Source organism: Rana temporaria, chromosome 5, assembly GCF_905171775.1.
Source record: "Rana temporaria chromosome 5, aRanTem1.1, whole genome shotgun sequence".
In the NCBI taxonomy this organism is placed as follows: domain Eukaryota; kingdom Metazoa; phylum Chordata; class Amphibia; order Anura; family Ranidae; genus Rana; species Rana temporaria.
The window spans coordinates 370,971,157-370,991,142 of NC_053493.1; the positions used below are offsets into that span (position 1 = coordinate 370,971,157).

The window sequence follows — 19,986 nt, forward strand, 5'->3', positions numbered from 1 at the left end:
AACACAGTACTCTACAGCAGCCAATCAGAATTTGTATTTCATTGATGTAATCTGGAATTGGTTGCTTTGGGTTACTGCCCTTTTCACATCATCATCATTCTTTGCTAATTAACTTAACTGTATGCTGCATGGTTATTAGACACAGAACTACTATGATTGTCAACATTTCTGTGTAGTAAAACAGGTACAGTAACCTATGGCAGCCAATTACATATAGATGTAATGTAGTCAGATCTGTTAACCAATTATTTACACTTGGTCATGCCAGTGCCTATAGTAAATGAACCAATTTCTGCCCCGCTCAAATTCTATAGCAACTATAATTTATCTAAAAGACAGCTTCACCCACTCCTGAGGATATGTATTAGGTGTAAAGTTTTGAGTTAATAAAGGTTGATTTAAAGCAGTATTAAATACAAAAGAAAACCTACATTATATTGCACTTTACCAATTCTTAGATGTGAGGGCTGCATTTGTTTTCTTCTTTAGGCTTTTTTTTTTTACCATTTCCATCTGGTGATCCAGCCATCAAGTTTGTTGTTTTTCAAAAGCACAAGCTTTCCTACAGAATATATCAGTTTACATGGATGAGACAAACCATTCGACACTGACAGGAGTGCTTTAAAATGATCAGCTTTTATTTATTCATGCAAAACCTTTATCCCAAAAAAATAAAAAAAATTAGCTGTAACTGATTATAAAGTGTGAGCTGGAGTTTGGTTTCACTGTATTAGTGTAAATAAATTTGCTAATACATTTAACACTGACAATGCTGCTGTCTGCCGTGCCACCTATGCTCATTCATCCAGAGTGGTGTCTCACTAATACTGGAGATGTCTTACTGGCAGGGCCGGTGCTACCACTAGGCAAACTAGGCAGCTGCCTAGGGCACACTGCTGCCTAGGAGCGCCCAGGTACTGGTTTCCCTCCGTGTCTGCATGCTCTGCAGGCTGCAGCAAGTAACTAACTCAGTCCCAGGCAGCTGCTCCGTCTGACCGGTGTTGTTAATAGAGGCGCATCTCAGCACCCGAGCCAGCTCTAGAGGAAGCTGATGCTTCGTGTATAGAGATGCTTCTTGTCACATGGGTAGGGAAAAGAGGGTATCAAAAATCCTTGCACCAGCCATGCTTACTGTCCAGATCACCAGGTGAAAACAGGGAAAAAAAGAAACTTGATGCAGCCACCACATCTAATGATTGGTAAGCTGCAATATATTACATTTTTGCCTTTAGCACCTTAGTGTATCTGCAGTTGCTATCAGAATTTGCAATGTCATATAAGAAGTGTTTCAGTGAAAATATTTGTATGATTATTATTTCCCACCTTAATGACTCAGTGGGCTTATTTAATATGGCAGTGCAAACATTTGTATGGATTAGCAAAGTATATTTACTACGAAATATAAAATCAGCGGTGATCGGTGCTTGTAACTCACAAATCACCGCTGACTAGTATCCTCCTCCAGCCCCCCTCCGTTTTTCTGCTGTCTCCCTCCCTCCATGTCCCCCTCCATGCTGGTCTCTCCCTCCATGTCCCCCTCCGTGCTGCGGTCTCCCTCCGTGTCCCCCTCCATGTTGCGGTCTCCCTCCATGTCCCCTTCCATGCTGCTCTCTCCCTCTGTGTCCCCCTCCATGCTGCTCTCTCCCTCCGTGCTGCTGTCCCCCTCCGTGCTCCTCCTCCACCCCCTTGATCTGTCAGGATGGAGAGCGGAGGAAGGAGCCGGCTCCTTACTGTTCGGAATGTACAGAGTCAGTGATCACTGACTCTGTCCATTCACATAACTTAAACATTGTAAACTATGTTTACAATATTTCGGTTTATGAATGGAGAGGATCCGCTGTCTTCTCTCCATTCATTTTTAGCGCAGCTGAGGCTGCTGAGAAAGGGACTGGGGAATCTGTGTCCTTAGTCACTTTCTCTGTCTCAAAGGGGAGATGTCAAAGGTCTGTTAAGACCCCTGATATCTCACCAAAGCCCCCCAACAGGGCTTATAAAAAAATAATAATAAAAAAAATTATTGTAAAAAATAATAAAAAATTAAATAAAAAACACACTGATACTGTCCCTTTAAAAAAAAGAAAGAAAGAAAGCATTGTAAAAAAAATAAAAAAAAATTGTAAAAAAAAATACACTGTGCCACTGTCACATGAGATTAAAAAAAAGTATTGGCAATCGGTATCGGCGAGTACTTGAAAAAAAGTATCGGTACTTGTACTCTGTCTTAAAAAAGTGGTATCGGGACAACCCTACTCAGTACTGTTCAGCAGAAACCTAATAATATCCTTTTCGAATGTGAAAACTTTAGATATAAGAATTTATTAGGCTTTGCTGGCTTGAGTTATGAAAAGCTTGTATTTGATATTTAGTTATATAAGGCCTTCCTTAGTGAAGATTCCTAGTTAGTTATACATTTTTATTCCCTGCTTACCTGATTCTGGGTTGTGCACAGTTTCACCTCCCAGCAGGTCCAGCTTTGTCCTTCTGAGATCCACTTCTCTGTAGCCACCGCTCGGGCCTGCACTGCCATGGTCTCCTGTAGCGTCATCAGGGGGCTGCAGCTTCTTCCGGGTTCAGACACTACCTCCCGATGAGGCGTCGCTAAGCCCCCCTCCTCCTTTAAAGAATGGATTGATGTGCAGTGCTCCCACATATCCCATGAGGTACCTGGGGCACTGCATTTCATTTGCCTAGGCCAGGGGTCTCCAGACTTTCTAAACAAAGGGCCAGTATTCTGTCCTTCCGACTGTGGGGGGCCAGATTAAGGCCAATGGGAATAGAAAATGCCCTAGTGTCAGTGGGAGTAAACAATGCCCCATTGTTCATGTCAGTGGTAGGAATAGAGCCCCATTGGTGGTGTCATCGGGAGGAATTTTGCCCACTCATTGGTGTTAGGGGAAAGACATATGCCCAATTATTGGTGTCAGTGGTAGGAATAGTGCCTTATCGGTGGTGTCATCTAGAGAAATTTTGCCCATTCATTGGTGTTAGTGGAAAGACATATGCCCAATTGTTGGTGTCAGTGGAAGGAATAGTGCCCCCCTGTTTGTGTCAGAGGGAAGAATTGTGCCCCTTGGTTGGTGTCAGTGGGAGGAATTGTGCCCCACTGTTGGTGTCATTGGGAGGAATTGTGCCCTATTGTTGGTTTCATTGGGAGAAATGTTGCCCTATTGTTGGTGTCAGTGTGAGGACATATGCCCAATTGTTTATGTCAGTGAATGGAATAGTGCCCCAAGGACCTGATAAAAGCAAGAAACGGGCCACATTTGACCACCAGGCTGCATTTTAAAGACCACGGGCCTAGGTGAAGAGGGAGGAAAGGAGGGGGGCGTGCATCTACAATGAAAAATAACCCAAAAAAAGCATTATTTCTGTAGCAGAGGGGGTGGGATTATAAGGGGTGAATATGAAGTTTTCTAACCTGGAAAATCCTAGTTGCTTGGCTTTCATGTACATTCCCTGGCTATGTTACTTTTTTAATTGCATGATCCGGAACACATATGTAGATCAGGTGTACTTATGTCTGAATGTTTGTACTGATTTAGTGATTTAGAAATAATTACAGACAAAGGATCCATGTGACAGGAAGGCAGCTTGTGTTTTTATAAAAGTGGTTATTAATGGAAGCATATATAGTTCTCTAATGACATGTTTCCTTTAAGGTGAGCTACAGAACTTGTTTTTTTGCCCTGCACTAGTTCCATTGTGGCCTATTGTGCTCACTTTCTAGCCATGATCTATGAAGGACATTGAATTGGCAGGCGTATAATCTGACTAATGCTGAAATCATCCCTTTCCCAATAGTAATATCCGAGCTTGAGTGTGCAACATTTGATATATTGAAGACCCATCTGGTAAAACTATCAAAGAATATATACGTTACAGCATAACCATATATACAGTAACAACTTACTCCACCTTTACTATTTAATAGCAGGGTAATATCCCCACCAGACAGATTATTCACCCATTGGGAAGTCTGAGAAATTAAAAATATCCTCATTAAGGTTCTTCTTATCTCATTGTAAATTAAGATAGTCCATCACTGTTATTCATTAATGTAGAGTGCTAATTTTTCACTAGCTACTACTGTGTTAAATGTATCAAGTGCCTTCAAGGTTAAAAAGGAATACATGTACGTATAAAAAAAGTAAAACTTTGTGTGTGTGTATGCTGTATTTATATTGCGCTAAAGTATCAGGCAGTTGTGAACAATGCTGTATATGCTGAGAATGCTTTCAAACGAATGCAATGAATATCAATTAAAAACCTGCATAAACAGAAAAACAAACTGAAGTCGATATTTGGTCCATTAAAACAGCATCAGTTCTTCTAGGTACACTTGCAAGCAGTTTTTAAAGGAATTTGGCACATAGATTGTTCCTGACATCAGAGGAAAACAGACCACAGTTCTTTTGTGGATTTAGCAAATCCAAAGAGTGTACAAGTAAACAACACGGCACTCCTAGGAGAAGTGCAAAGTCCCTTGGTCCATTGGAACTTCCATCTGTATCTGTAGACCATAAACAGTGTAGATGAATGGATGAGGCAACAGGATGGATAGATGAATAGCTGAACATGAGAAGGGACCAAGACTGCACCACTGCAGCTAATGCAGAAGATCTGGGTAGGATCACCTCAATGTAGAAGAAAAGGAACAGCAGGGCGCTGTGGCCAGTATCAAATAAAAAAAACACTTTATTAAAATAAGCAGCACAGTAACATTGAAGTTAGCATTAAACAGCATGAATAGGGAACACCTGAGACCAAGCGGCTGTGATCAGTGTGAGGCTGTAGGCTTAACTGAGCAAACAGAGACTGAGGACGACATGGAGCCAGCGTTCTAGGCTGCACACAGGGGTGAGCAGCATGCATGTCATGACTGTTGGGTCTACAGTATCACTCTACTACACCCACTAGTAATTATTTGCCATGTAGAAATATATATTTTTTTTACCAAAGACAGTAATTGATCTGGTTAGTGATGTCGGACTGCTATTATTTTTAACACAACTATATATATGATTTAACACTTACTTGCATGTAATTGAAAGTATTCCTTCTTCAAATGTTTCTTCAAATACTGTCACACCTGATATTTTACTGACAAATAGAAATGACAGTGTAGTCACCACTGCTTAACATCACAGAAAGAAGGATGCAAGAGTGGTAGTAGTTGATTCAACACTGTACCTGCAGTCTGCAGAAGCCGTTCGGTATGACTAAGATATCAAGACATGGCAGTAATATTAACTGGGGGCCGCTGATAGAACTGAATGCATAAAATATCAACATACTTTATACAAAGTAGATATTCTCAAACCGCTTAAAAGGCTTTCACTGAGCATTCTCGCTGAGAGCTGCCCCCATATCTTGGCTGTGTCATGGATGGTGAAGATGGCACACCACCACATCAGACATAGAAAATGTATGATCTCCCAGTAGTTAGTTGTGTGCACACAACCAACTCCTTGCAACCGCCTGAGATTCCCAGAGAGGACCCAGAAAGGGAACACCTGAGGCTCAGGCCTCGTACACACGGCCGAGGAACTCGACGTGCCAAACACATCGAGTTCCTCGGCCAGTTCAGCCCTGAAGCCGCCGAGGAGCTCGGCGGGCCGAGAGCTCCCATAGAACAACGAGGAAATAGAGAACATGTTCTCTATTTCCTCGCCGAGGTCCTCGTCGGCTTCCTCGGCCGAAAGTGTACACACGGCCGGGTTTCTCGGCAGAATTCAGCCAGAAACTCGGTCGGAAGCTGAATTCTGCCGAGGAAACTGGTCGTGTGTACGGGGCCTTAGAGAGTGACCTTCTCTTCACTGCGTAGAGATGGACTTTCACCTTCCGTGCACTCAGAAGGTGGCGTGTTTTCCCATTCCTTTGGGTTACCGCAGCCTCAACAGCTATAAGTTATTATTTTTTCTTTTTTTGTTCTCCCCACTATGGAATATCTCCATCACTGTTCACCCAAAACCAAAGAAAGTTTTTAATCGACATTGCCTTTTTGCTCAATCCGGTTGGATATGTCAGTTGCCATATTTTGCCAAGCTGGTAAAAATGAAGACGCGCGTGGTTCAATGCTACTTTAAAGAACTGTTCAAAAAAAAAATTCTGCTTATTTTTCTTTTTTAATTGGTGAGTCCTTATTTTAGTCTACAGCTGGAAGATCGCCTCGTAATTCTGGTCTAGCCATAACAGTGTGGCCTACTTATGAGTTCCAGATTGTGTCCTTCCATGTCACAATGCATACTCTACCATACTGTATAGTAGGAATGAGCTTGGACGTCCTCTGAATTAATCTTTAGCCAAGTTCATGCCCTTTTTTACACCAATGAGCTGCAGCCCAGGTTGTTCCTGCTTTGCAGCCCACGTAAACAAAGAGCTGGGGTGGGAATGACCCGGCTCACAGCTTGTTTGAGTAAAAAAAAAGCGCAAGTTCGGAATTAAGCTACAAATGAGTTTGAAGAATGCCCAAACTCATCTCTACTGTACAGTATCCTGAAAGCCAATAAGAAAGACGTGTAGAAGTTTGGCAAATCCTGGCATTTATGGTCACCCAAAAATAGGGAGATATATGCCATCTTGTGACACCGACATTGGTACATTGCTTTTAGCAAAATAAAATAGGTGTAATAATTTTATGTAATTTATCATATTCAAAAATGTATTATTCATACATACATTTAACACACTGTCAGGAACCATTAACCAGGCAGAGACAAATAAATGCAGTTACAATCACACCTTTAATGTAATAGCAAAAATAAAACATTTTAGGAATGTAGACAAAAGCAGAAGCCAGGGTTTGGAAGCCAGAGCGGGTAATCAGACAAGCCAGGGACAGAAAACCAGAAGTCAGCATTGCCAGAAGCCAAAGATCAGGAGTAGGAATCAGAAGAGAAGTCAGCCAGGCCAAGTCATACACAGGAAAACACAGGAGATGTTGACCACCCAAGGGCAGGGAGGGAATGAGCAAAGCTGTTTAAATAGCTAAAAGTAGCTGGCTGTAGACTGGACTAATAAGGCAGATAATGGTAACCAAGTGAGTCACTGTGGAAACAAAGAGTGACTGGTAATTAACCGACAGCTAAGCTGCCTCTGTGCACTGAAGGAAATGAGTTACTAGTAAATAGCAGAAGTCCCAGTCCTAACACACACCCAATAATGAGGATCCTGGTCACAGAAGATTTTTTTTGTTGGAGAAAATGCATTATAAAAAACCTTATGACTTTAGAGCCACTTTAACATAATTTCTGTAAAAGATTGGAACAAAACGAAGGGTAGTGCTCATTTTTCCCCACCACCTAGTTTTCTCCGGAAGTATGGGTGCTCCCTTATTTATAAGTTGAGCAGTGATATGGAATATTTTTCTTCAGAATTAAATAGATTGCTACAATTAACTGAAATGAAAAAAAATCTCTAACTGATTATTTTTTATTTATTAATGCTGAAATGTTAAGTCGTCAGTGGTTTGCAGTCAGCCAGCAATTTGTTACATCAGTATGTTTGCCAGAAATGTGTGCTTTTGATGTGAACTTTGTTGCTGTTAATGTTTATTTGAAAACTTGTGTTTTATTTTGAATTTGTTTTAATTTCAGCTTGTTGTCTTTTTTTTTTATTTTTTGTTTTTGTTCTGTTGCTTTTTTTTATTTTTTTGCTTACCAGAGCCAAAGCCTTAATAGAAGAACTCCGCCTTTTGTTCCTAGGGTCCAGGTAAAGGCCTTTTTCTGCCTGACACAAATTAAAGCTGTTTGTTTCTTTCTTCTTCTTTTTTCTTCTTTATTTTTGTCTTAGTGTGACTGCACTGAAGCCTGTAGATTTATTTTGCTCCCCCCCAATTTTATTTGTTCATTTATTTTGAAGCGTGCACTGTTTAAAAGAGGCCTTGTATAAAAACTGCAATAAAGGAAAGTGCCCTTGTTATCTGTGGCAACCATCGATGAGATTTTGACTGCTGCTGTTGTCAGTTGCCATGGCAACCACAGACGCTTCTCCTTTCTAAAAGTTTTTCTACATGTGCACAAAAAATATTGCGCATGACTATTAGAGGAAATAGTTATACTTAAAAGAGACTATTTATTTTCTGTGGCTTGTAAAAACCCCTTTCCCAAAGCTTATTACCTCTGTGATATCTGTTCCCAGCATGTCCTATAGCAGCATTTTTTTTTTTAGTAACCTATGAGAAGTAATTTTGCTTAATCTTATCTTGTTTGCAGAACATATTTTGATTTAGAATTGCCATACATTCTATGAAAATTAAGTATATTTTGTAATGTTTTTAAATAGTTAAGAAGAATGTCAGTAAATACAATGTTGGCCACTTTTGTAAAAATATGGTTTAAAGAGTAGTATGTTCCCAGCCCCACTTACCTATCCAAAAATCACCAGCAGACCACGATCAAACAAAAAAGGAGACACTTTTATGGTCTCCAAAAAAGTGAAGTTTCATGGCCACTAAGGCCCATGGCTGTCTAAGGAAGAGGTCCTCAAAATTATTATTATTATTATTATTATTATTATACAAGATTTATATAGCGCCAACAGTGTATGCAGCGCTTTACAGTATAAAAAGATAGACAATACAGTTATAATACAATACAAGAGGATTAGGAGGGCCCTGCTCAGAAGAGCTTACAATCTAATAGGGTGGGGCAGGTGGTACAAAGGGTTGTAACTGTGGGGAATGAGTTGATGGACGTTGTAAAAAGTTAGGTATAGGCTTCCCTGAATAGATGAGTTTTCAGGGATCGCCTGAAGGTAGCAAGAGTAGGGAATAGCTGGACAGGTTGAGGCAGCGAGTTCCAGAGCATGGGAGAGGCACTGGAAAAATACTGGAGACGAGCATGAGAGGAGGAGACGAGAGAGCTTGAGAGTATGTCTCAGTCTCATTTTTTGGTGACAAAAAAAAAGTGTTCTGTTTTTTGTTTGAACATGGGGCTGCTGGTGATTTCTTAGATTTGGACATACACTATATTGTCAAAAGTTTTCGGACACCTGTCTTTACAAGCACATGAACTTTAATGGCATCCCAGTCTTAGTCCGTAGGGTTCAATATTGAGTTGGCCCACCCTTTGCAACGATAACAGCTTCAACTCTTCTGGGAAGGCTGTTCACAAGCTTTAGGAGTGTGTCTATGGGAATGTTTGACCATTCTTCCAGAACTGCATTTGTGAGGTCAGACACGGATGTTGGACAAGAAGGCCTGGCTCCCATTCTCGGCTCTGATTTATCCAAAATATGTTCTTTCGGGTTGAGGTCAGGACTCTGTGCCATTCGCTTTTAGAAGAATGGTTAAACATTCCCATAATATTGGTGTTATTCTGTTATACAATATGGTTATCTGTAATGTGCCTGTGGGCTTCCTTTGTTCTGTAAACATAACTCTCATCATCCTGGGATCAAAGAGAAGGATATGGTAATACTATAATGCTCATTCGGGGCAAAGTGACAGTCTCTTTAAAGCCCACCAATAAAAGCCCACCCACAACCCACTAATGGTCATCTTTTCTGCCCCCCCCCCCCCTCACTTTGTTGCAGCCACTACATAAAACCCTGTGTAACCTCTGCGTTGGATAATGTTGAACTTTACAGGGGTTCCTAGTATCCATATGACTTGCATTTGACACAGGAAACTACTGTATGTAACGCTATTGCTGGACACTTAACAGGACACTTAAAGATAACCTCAGATGCATTCACTACCAAAAAAATTAAAAATCAGCTGCAATTAGTGATCTCCATACAGTGTGATTAGCTTCAAAAGTCCCCGGGGTGCTCCGTTATATTTCTAAATTCAAAGAAGGGATTGTTAATGGCAAGCTGTTTAGATCTCTAAATAAGAACTATGAACAGATTTCTCTTAGATTCTGCATCTGGTGAGACTCATTATAAACATACCCAGAATTATTTGTTAACTGTGTTCCTCTTAAGGCCCAACTCCAGCCAAAACGTTTAATTTTGTTTTGATTGGAGCATAGAAGGGTTCAAACTTTTATCAGGTTTTTGCTGTGGTCTGCAGTATTGAGGAGAAATCTCTTCAACAGGAACAGATAACAAAGAACACATTTTTAGTAGGGTAAGGACAATTTCTTTGTTGCCATTCATGGCTTCCTGTCTTGGTGAGGACCACACCACATACTTCTCTAGACTTGGTAGTTTTATGTTACACCGCAAAGGTCTAATATACACAAAATTACAATAGAAAATGTTCTAAAGTTAATTTTAGGGCACACAAATGTAATAAATTACCCAATTTTTTGGTAAATATAAAAGTCGAGGTTACATTGAGTAAATAGCTACCCAACACGTCAAACCTTTAATTTACATGCGCCTGTAAAATGAGGACAAACTTCAGTAACCTATATATTCTGTAGGCGAGGCTTTAAAAGCCCCCCTATAGGTCATCAGTTAGCGTTATGGAGGAGGTCTAGTGCTAGAAGTTTTTCTCCCGTGCGCACTGATAAGTGACATGTATTGCAATCAATGTTTTCATGCGCAGGCGCCCCCACCTTGTGTGTTTGTATTCATATGTGGGGGTGGGGGGGCTCCATTTTTTTTTGGGGGGGGGGGGTCTTATCTGCTTGAGTGTAACTTAATTTTTTTATAATTAAAAATTATAATTTTTTCCACAGAGGAGCTCTAGTCGTTTTTGTGTTTATTAAAAGTCAGCAGCTACCAAAACTGTAGCTGCTCACTTTTAATAAGCACACATTCATCTGTTCCAAGATCCAGCGATGTGCTCACCCAAGCTGTCCCTTCCTACGGGGGCTTCTCTCCCCAGCAACGACATTTCACTTCACTGTGACAACTTGGGGCTTCACACCCGGGTGCCCACTGTGGACGCACGAGTCACGTTGCGCTTCCTGACTGGTCTGGCAGTCTCCTGGGACCTGTAACGTGTCCCAGAATGTGGCAGGGGAGGAGTACTTAAAGTGGAACTTCCCCCTTTGGGTGGAGCTCCACATTAAATTTTATTTCATCACAAAAAGTGGGGGTTCATGTTACCAGAAAGTCTGAAAGCAATTCGGAGATCCTGGAGTTCTTTCATCTGATAGGCTGCAGTTTATACAGTATTTTAAATTTTGGAACTGGCAGTAAAGGGGTTAAAGGAGTTGTAAAGACATTTTTTTTTTCACCTTAATGCAATCTATGCATTAAGGTGAAAAAACATCGAATGCTGTCGCCCCATTCCATTGGCTGGCGCTGCTGTCAATCACATCCAGTGATGCAGCGCGCAGAGGGGCGGGGCCGAGTGATGCAGTGAGCGGCTATGGCCGCTCGCTGTATCACAGTAGCGCGCCCGCAATTACTGACCACCATGCGAGCTCTCGCATGACTGTGGTGACTAATTGATCGAAAAAAAGATCTGTTTTTACAAGGTGTTACTAGTTTACACTTTGTAAAAGCAGAACTAATTTTACGTATGCAAACGTAAACTTACGCAGAAAACACAAAGCTGAAAAGCTTTGTGGATCTCCGTAAGTCCTCATTTGCATACGCAAAGCGGCATTTCAATGAGAAATGCCCCCAGCGGCGGATGCGGTACTGCATCCTAAGATCTGACAGTGTGAGGCCCCATACACACCATAGAATCTATCCGCAGATAAATCCATGCAAACGGGTTTCAGCGGATAGATTCTATGGTGTGTACACTCCGTGGGATATTTATCCGCAGATAAATCTCCCCTGGGATGGATTTCCAGCAGATGGATATTTGCTGACATGCTCAACAAATCCATCTGCTGGAATCCATTCCAACGGATGGATCCGCTCGTCTGTACAGACTTACCGGATCCATCCGTCTAAAGGGATTCCCCGCACGCGTCGTAATGACTTGACGCATGCGTGGAATTCCTTATATGACAGCGTCGCGCCCGTCGCCGCGTCATAATAGCGGCGACGGCGCGACACGTCATCGGCAGAGGATTTCAGCGCGGATTTCAATGCGATGGTGTGTACACGCCATCGCATAGAAATCCTCTGAAATCTTTGAGAGGATTTATCCGCGGATACGGTCCGCTGGACCGTATCTGCGGATAAATCCTCTCGTGTGTATGGGGCCTAAGTGTCTTACAGATGTCAGATCTTCTGCCTATCTTTGGAAAACTGATTCTGAGGATCAGTTCCAAAGATAGGCACAGGGATACGCAGGCTGAACAGCAGTTCCGCCTGTGTATCCCTTTTGAGGATTTGGCCCATTATTGTCAAAAGTATTGGGACAACTACCTTTACACGCATATGAACTTGCCTGATCTCACAAATGCACTTCTGGAAGAATGGTCAAACATTCCTAAACCTTGTGGACAGTCTTCCCAGAAGAGTTGAAGCTGTTATAGCTGCAAAGGGTGGGCCAACTCAATATTGAACCCAACAGACTAAGACTGTGATGCCATTAAAGCGGAGCTCCACCCTAAAGTGGAACTCCCGCTGATCGGAACCCTCCCCCCCTCCGGTGTCACATTTGACACCTTTCAGGGGGGAGGGGGTGCAGATACCTGTCTAAAGACGGGTATTTTCACCCACTTCCGGCCACACAGTCTCGGGCAGACTGCGGGCATGACGTCACCTACGTTGTGTTCTGGGAACACTCGGCTCCCAGTACACAGCGGGAGCCAATCGGCAGGCGTATCGCGACTCGCGGATGTGCCGTGGGGAACCGGGCAGTGAAGCCGGGGGGCTTCACTTCCTGGTCCCCTCACCGAGGATGGCGGGGGGGGGGGGGCAGCAGAGTGACGAGCGATCGCTCGTCCTCTGCTGCAGATGGCCCTGGAATCCAGGACAGGTAAGTGTCCTAGTATTAAAAGTCAGCAGCTGCAGTATTTGTAGCTGATGGCTTTTAATATTTTTTTTTCAGCGGACATTCGCTTTAAAGTTCATGTGCATATAAAGGCAGAGGTCCCAAAACTTTTGACAAATTTTGTGTATATCCTTGCAGCGGAACCCCTCGTTATGTCTAGGGGTGCTGGGATAAGGAGAAATACTTTACTTATTCTGCTCTCCAACAGGCTCTATCTATCTGTGGGACCAGGTTACTGCTACCTCCTCTCTAAACCACACACTGTTGCAGTTGCACAGTTGCCTCCTTCAAATACAATGCAGGATTAATAGCCCTGCATTGTACATGATGATGATGATGATGAGGAACCTCCCACAGGCAGGATAGACAAAACCTAATTGGTATTGCAATGCAGTCAGGCTGCATACAAATACACTCCTGTACCTGTCTATCTCATACAACTGCAACCAGGAAAAGAATACCATGTGATTCCACCATGCTGGAAAGTTGGACCACTGCTCTCACGCACAAGCAGTGGTCCAAGTCTGCAGCAGTCAGACTCTTCCTCCTGCACATTGCTCCAATCAACAACCCCCGTGTAATAAATAGGGAGGCTTCAGTTCTTCAATTGAGATTTAAAATCGTTGGCAGTCAGTGGGAGTCATGCAGTCTATATGCCTGACTCCACAATTGTACCATCACCGATGACACCTGAAACACAAAAAGGACACCTCCTTTACAATTACAAAATTTGAGTTTTTATTTTGTTCCTAACCCAGACATGCTGAGCTAAGACATGCTAGGGGGAAGAGTGTCCACACCTCGGATACTTTTACTGTACATGTTATTGTTGCATGGTCAGTTTGGTTGCAAATACTGCTTAGTGTAGAGTACCTCTTTAAAAAAACAAGGCAGAACATTCAGTTTGAACTTACAATAATAACCCAATATCTAGCTACCAAGCAATAAACTGTTGAAAGCTAACTAACTTTAAAGCAGTTGAGCTGCTGCATAAAGCATTGTTTGGTCCCTATAGGGTGCAGTAAATATACAGCTGAATGCATGATGGGGATAAACAAAAACTATACACAAGTTTAATGATCATACCATCCTAATTAGCTCTACTAATAAGCTATCCTCTAGACTAACATCTCCAGCTATTTACTTTAGACTAGACAAGGCCACTGAACTTGTAATCGCCACTGTTATAAATGTCTTCTTGTTTTAGAAGGATATTAGAAGTCTTCACAAAATTTAATTAGTACGATATCTTGCATCTTCCCACTCAGTATTATCTAATTGTACAGATATAAGCCCTAATTAGGATTTCATGCACAGTGCTGCCAGAGGTTTAGGCATTTGGCTTATTTAAGGATTTTGTTTTTCTTGTTTTCTAACCTATTATTTTGCACCATTCGTGCTTGCTGGTTTTATTGTAAAGAAAATCGTAACTAGTTTATTTTTCATATAGATCTAAACATACAATACTTTACTTTGACTGTTCAACTCCCAGCCCTAGTTTTGCCTGTTTCCTAAAATACTGTTATGCTTAAAGGGAGCCTCTGGCTATTAATATTCAAGTATTCACATAATCTTTATGCTTTAAATTATCTTTAAAACAAGCATTTACTGACCTCTGTAGCTGTAAGTAGTGTGGGATAATAGAATCCCAAATCTCATAGCACAAGCATTGAAGTTCTCCAAGTCATTCTTTCAATAGCTCAGCTCATCCCCCACTCACCCTGCTCCCTCCTCCTAGCAGGATTTGAGCAATGGAGCTCAACCTGCTCCCCTCTCCCAATAGTAACTCAGCAGTTCAGCTCACTTTGCTCTTCCCTATTAGAAGTAACTCTGCAGCCTTCTAATCTATAAAGCAAAAACAGTGTCTACATTAGTGTGTCTATTGTAAAAGTTTTAGGTAGAATTGCTCCACAGTGCCTACAGCTACAGAGGTAAGGGCCTGATTCTAAACACGTCCACTGCTTGTAAAGAGGAAGTGAACATTAAAAAAAAAAAAAAAAAACATGCAAGACAAAGGCATAATGAGCTAGTATGCATAGCATACTAGCTCATTAGGAATTACTTACCTTAAATCAAAGCCGTCTTCGTCTCCCCCTCCGGCCGCAGACATATCTCCCGGGGTTACTTCCGGGTTTTGCGGCTCCGGCACTGTGATTGGCTGGAGCCGCGATGATGTCACTTCCACAAATGCGTGCGGGAGACGCCGGTAACGGCACACAGACTGATGCAGCGGCACATAGGTGCTATTGCGTCAATTTGCTCTAGTGTGCATGTGCCGATGTCATCGGCACATGCAGGGGACAGGGGATATCTCCTAAAATATAGGCTTACCTGTAGCATAAAGTTTAAAAATAGGGTTTACAACCACTTTAAATGTCCATAAACAGGCCACCAATTCACATTAAGGGCTGCCATAATACAGAGAGAATAATATTGGCCCACTGTTTATTTTGTTGAATTAGACAATAATAGTAAAACAGTCAAACAAATAGTTGAAGCAAAATAAGGATATACTAAAAAGTTTCAGAAATGTACTTGTCCAATATAAGTTGCCTTAGTGGGTGGCCACTCATGAAATAGATCAGGTAGGCAATGCTTTCTTTATTTTAAATTTGCATTTTCCTTCCAGATAAATTGAGATCAAATTAGGCTGAGGCCTCGTACACACGGCCGAGAAACTCGACGGGCAAAACACATCGTTTTGCTCGTCGAGTTCCTTGTGAAGGTGCCGAGGATCTCGGCGCGCCAAATTTTCCCATCGCCGGGGAAAAAGAAGACATGCTTTATTTTTATTTTACTTAATTTTTTTTATTTTTACACTTTTTTACATTTTTTTTTAATGACTTTTATTCCTATTACAAGGAATGTAAACATCCCTTGTAATAGGAATCCTTGTGACAGGTCCTCTTTATGGAGAGATGTGTGGGGTCAATAAGACCCTACATCTCTCCTCCAGGTTTACAAGCAGGAGATTGTGAAAAAAAATCACCGATCTCAGGCTGACAGCCGCGATTGCGGCTTTGTTTACTTCCGGGTACTGGGCGTGACGTCATAACGTCGCGCCCGGGCCTCCGACGGTCATAGAGATGACTGGTGACCATCTGGTCACCAGTCATCTCTATGCTTCCCAGCCAGCGCCAACCGATTCACTCTCCGGGCCCCCGATGGCACGGGAGGGCCCGGAGAAGCACCGGATGGCAACGGGAGGGGGGACATCCCCTCCCGCTGCCTACAAGAACGATCAAGCGGCGGAACTGTCGCTTTGATCATTCTTATCGTGCAGAGAATCGGCGGCTGAAGACGGTGATATCTGAATGATGCCTGTAGCTGCACCCATCATTCCGATATCACCGCACAAGGTCGAGGATGTACCAGGGACGTCCTCAGTTGTCTAGAGGTTAAAGTGGTTGTAAACCCATTTTTATAATTTTATTTCGTTTTGTCCTCATTGCTGAACTGATGTAATAGAGAGCCATAAGCTGGCCATGGATGGATCAGACCAATTCCCCATCCACACATTGAGGTGGATGGGGGAATCCCTCCACTGCACTATTTTATTCTGGCAGGACTCCTCTGTTGCCAAAAATACACTAATCGGTGCTGAAGCCAAAATATACAGACAGTCCCGTTCAGGAGCAGTCAATCAATATAAGGGAATGGCCATATATGAATTGAAATTCATCCATTCCTTGCAAACCGGTCACATTTTGATCTATGTATGGCCAGCTTTAGTATCTTTTTGGAGCTGTTCATTCAACAGTGCTGAAATTATGTCCTGCGCTCCAGCAGGGAACGCTCCCCCATCCCCGACATGGCTATGTCAAGCTAAGCTTAATTTTTTTGCCAAAATACTCTTGTCACCAGACTTTGATTAATCTTTATATATCTACGGAGGATCTGAGGAAGTACATGATAAAAAAAATGATGCACATATAGACAGCTTAAGGCATGTCAAGGATTTGGGTGTTCATTCATTTCATTGGCCAGAATATTCATTTATTGGTGTTTAGTCGCATTTACATGCATTTAGGTATGTTGGGTGTTTTCTCTGCCCAAATACTCCCCTCCTGAATGTGATTTTGATATGTTCCGATTTTTTCCCTTAAACACTCCTGCCTCTAAATGCCTGAAAATGCCTGAGGGGCATTTAGAGATGGAAAGAAAAAATCAAATGCCTGTAAAATTGCAATTTTGTTAGCTGCAATGTGCATAAGACTATAGATGATGATCTTTAAAGCCTGAGGCCCCGTACACACGACCGAGTTTCTCAGCAAAATTCAGCCAGAAACTCGATCGGAGCCGTATTCTGCCGAGAAACCCGGTCGTGTGTACACTTTTGGCCGAGGAAACCGACGAGGATCTCGTCGGGCCAAATAGAGAACATGTTCTCTATTTCCTCGTTAGTCAATGAGGAAACTTGGCTCGCCGAGATCCTCGGCGACTTTACAAGGAACTCGACGAGCAAAACGATGTGTTTTGCCCGTCGAGTTTCTCGGACGTGTGTACGGGGCCTGACTTTGGCCAAAACTTTTTTTTAGATAGACTTGGAAAGAATAATCACTTCTGTCGTGTTTTTTTTTGTGTTGTTTTTTTTTAGCTATCTGTGTCCTTTTCGAGGGGGGGGGGGTTATACCTCACTTGCTGTCCATGTGACAGCAGGACAAGAAATAAAGGGAGCCATTGTCACCAGGACAGTAAGACACAGACCTGACAGAGGTTTAAACTTGTCCTCTTATTACTGAAAATAAAGGGTTTTGCCACTGTCTTTGACCACACTGGAAAGATTTACCCTCATTTACTGGAGTAAGGAGAAATCTCTCCAATTTCTACACCTACATGTCCAACATTTTTATTTAAAAGCTTAGCTGGTATTGGGCTTTTAGGGTATCTACAGTATATGTAAGCCATGCATTAGATGTGCAGTAATCCAAATAAAACAGATTTCAGCTTCCATAAATGTAAAGGAATCACATTAATGTTCTGCTGTTCCTCTGTTGGTTGTCTAGTGCAGTGTTTCTCAACTCCAGTCCTTAAGGCGCACCAACAGGTCATGTTTTCAGGATTTCCCTCAAATGAAATGGCTGTGGTAATTACTAAGGCAGTGAAACTGATTAAACCCCCTGTGCAAAATAATGGAAAGCCTAAAAACATGACCTGTTGGGGCGCCTTGAGGACTGGAGTTGAGAAACACTGGTCTAGTGAGCAAGTTGGGGGTCTGGGCTACTGGATTTTAACTAATTAGCAAATCACTATCTGTTGGGCTATTGAGGAGGCATTGTGTGATGTATATTAAAATGAAGGTTATAGCTATTGGTTCCGTTGTTACCCCAACATTTCATATCCCTAATATGTGCCTGTTGCACCATGTACTTGTATGATAACGTTTCCTGTTCTCTTTGCATTGCTTCCTTTGTGTTAAATCACTGGCATTTCTGCCAGTCCCTCTGCTTTCCTATTAAAAACTGAGTACACTAAGCAGGAGAGCACACCATGGTCAGTTCTCTAGCTGTGCTGTCTGCTCTCCTCCAATCATCAGACTTGTCCTGACACACACCCCCATTCAGAGCCTGACACTGGGAAGCTCAGTGTGCTGCTGTCCCCCCCCCCCCCCAGCTCTTATGCAGCTGAGAACAGAGGGAATGTGATCACTTATAAAAAAGGGGAAAGGGGTATTTATAATGTTTTTCTTTTTTTTTTTTATCTATACAAAAATGTTTTGCTTTTCATTTCCATTTTAAACTGAATGGGTTGTTTTACAAGGTGATTGTTTACAATAACCTTAAGGAACAGAATTACTGAGCATAATTGATAAAGCAGTGGGCAATGCAGAACATGTGCAGTAAACTATTGGTCATCTAGTCTTGAGCTGTCATTCAGTTTGCATTCAAAGTTACATTTTGTAATAGAATCTTCAGTATTTTCTGTAAAATGTAAACTATAATTATAGAAACATACTGCTGATTAACATTGTATTCTTTCTACTCTGCAGATAAAACTCTGGTATGACAAAGGTGGTCATCAACTAATAGTCACTATATTAGGAGCGAAGGACCTACCATCCAGAGAAGATGGGAGACCGAGAAATCCTTATGTTAAAATTTATTTTCTTCCTGATCGAAGGTAAGTCACATACATAGTCACATGGTTAATAAGGTTGAGAAAAGGTCATTGTCTCTTAAGCTCGAACTCTCACATCTTCTTTGCTTTGGTCCAGAGCATCCTTTCTCAACCTTTTGTGATGTGGTTGCCAAAAATTGGACCTAATATTCTAGATGTGAGTTTGCAGGTGATTTATGGAGAGGCAATACTATATTAGCATCATGTTTTTAATCATTGTTTTTGTATACGTCCCAGGATTTTGTTTTCTTCTGCTGATAGACAATGAGTTGTGTTACTTACAGTAGCCTATTGTTAATAAGTATTCCCAAGTCTTTTTCCTAGACTGTTTCGATCAACGGTAATTGATTTAATTTATAGATGACGGTGCTATTGCCCAGGCCTAGGTAGCATTACAATTTTCATTCATCATTAAACACTCCATGTTGCTATTTTCTCAGGATTGCTCCATCTCCATAATATTTTAGTTTGCTGCTTATTTTGAAAATTCTACATAATTGTGTCATCAGCAAAATGTACAATATTGCTAGCTATTTAGACATAGCAGTCAGACATGCAGGCACGATCTAACCACCGAAAGCTTTTTTTGTTTTCCGTAAAGAGACTACTTGCCTGTTTAGGTCTTCCAGGGTCTTTGTAATGTTTGCTCCCAACCCACCTTCACATCACTGCTGTTCCTTCTTCAACGGCCACCACAAAAAATACCACTTTTCGGTTGATGTCAGAGCTTACAGGGGGGAATGGATGACAGTGACAGTGTTCAGGCTTAGCATTGCATCAAGAGAAGATGCCACATGATTCCCCATACCCCAAAACGCCCAGTATTTTGTGGCAGCTGTGATGGAAGGAGTGGTGGGTGAGTATAACTGGATGATCTTTAACCCTCCTGGCGGTATCCCCGAGCGTGACTCGGGGTTGATTTTTTGGGCTAAAATCGGTAACCCCGAGTCACGCTCAGGGTAGCTGTGCAGAGCCTGCAGCGCGCGCTGGCTTACCTTCTCCTGGATCCAGCGATGCCACCGCGCTGTGTGAGCGAGCGGGACCTCGCTCGATTCACACAGCGTCCTCCTGTGCCG

The 19,986-nt window shown here is 42.1% G+C and overlaps 1 protein-coding gene across 8 annotated transcripts in view; it reads left to right on the forward strand.

The window, feature by feature from the left end:
- The window catches only part of RIMS2 (regulating synaptic membrane exocytosis 2), an 830,084-nt gene that overhangs the window by 502,384 nt on the left and 307,714 nt on the right, over positions 1-19,986 (forward strand). For 4 of the 8 annotated variants that reach the window (XM_040354825.1, XM_040354826.1, XM_040354828.1 and 1 more), the window contains exons 11-12: positions 7,663-7,710; positions 18,783-18,913. In XM_040354825.1, the coding sequence (XP_040210759.1) occupies positions 7,663-7,710; positions 18,783-18,913 (179 nt within the window). The remainder of the gene's footprint in view (positions 1-7,662; positions 7,711-18,782; positions 18,914-19,986) is intronic. The other 4 variants (XM_040354833.1, XM_040354827.1, XM_040354834.1 and 1 more) reach the window with 1 other exon arrangement.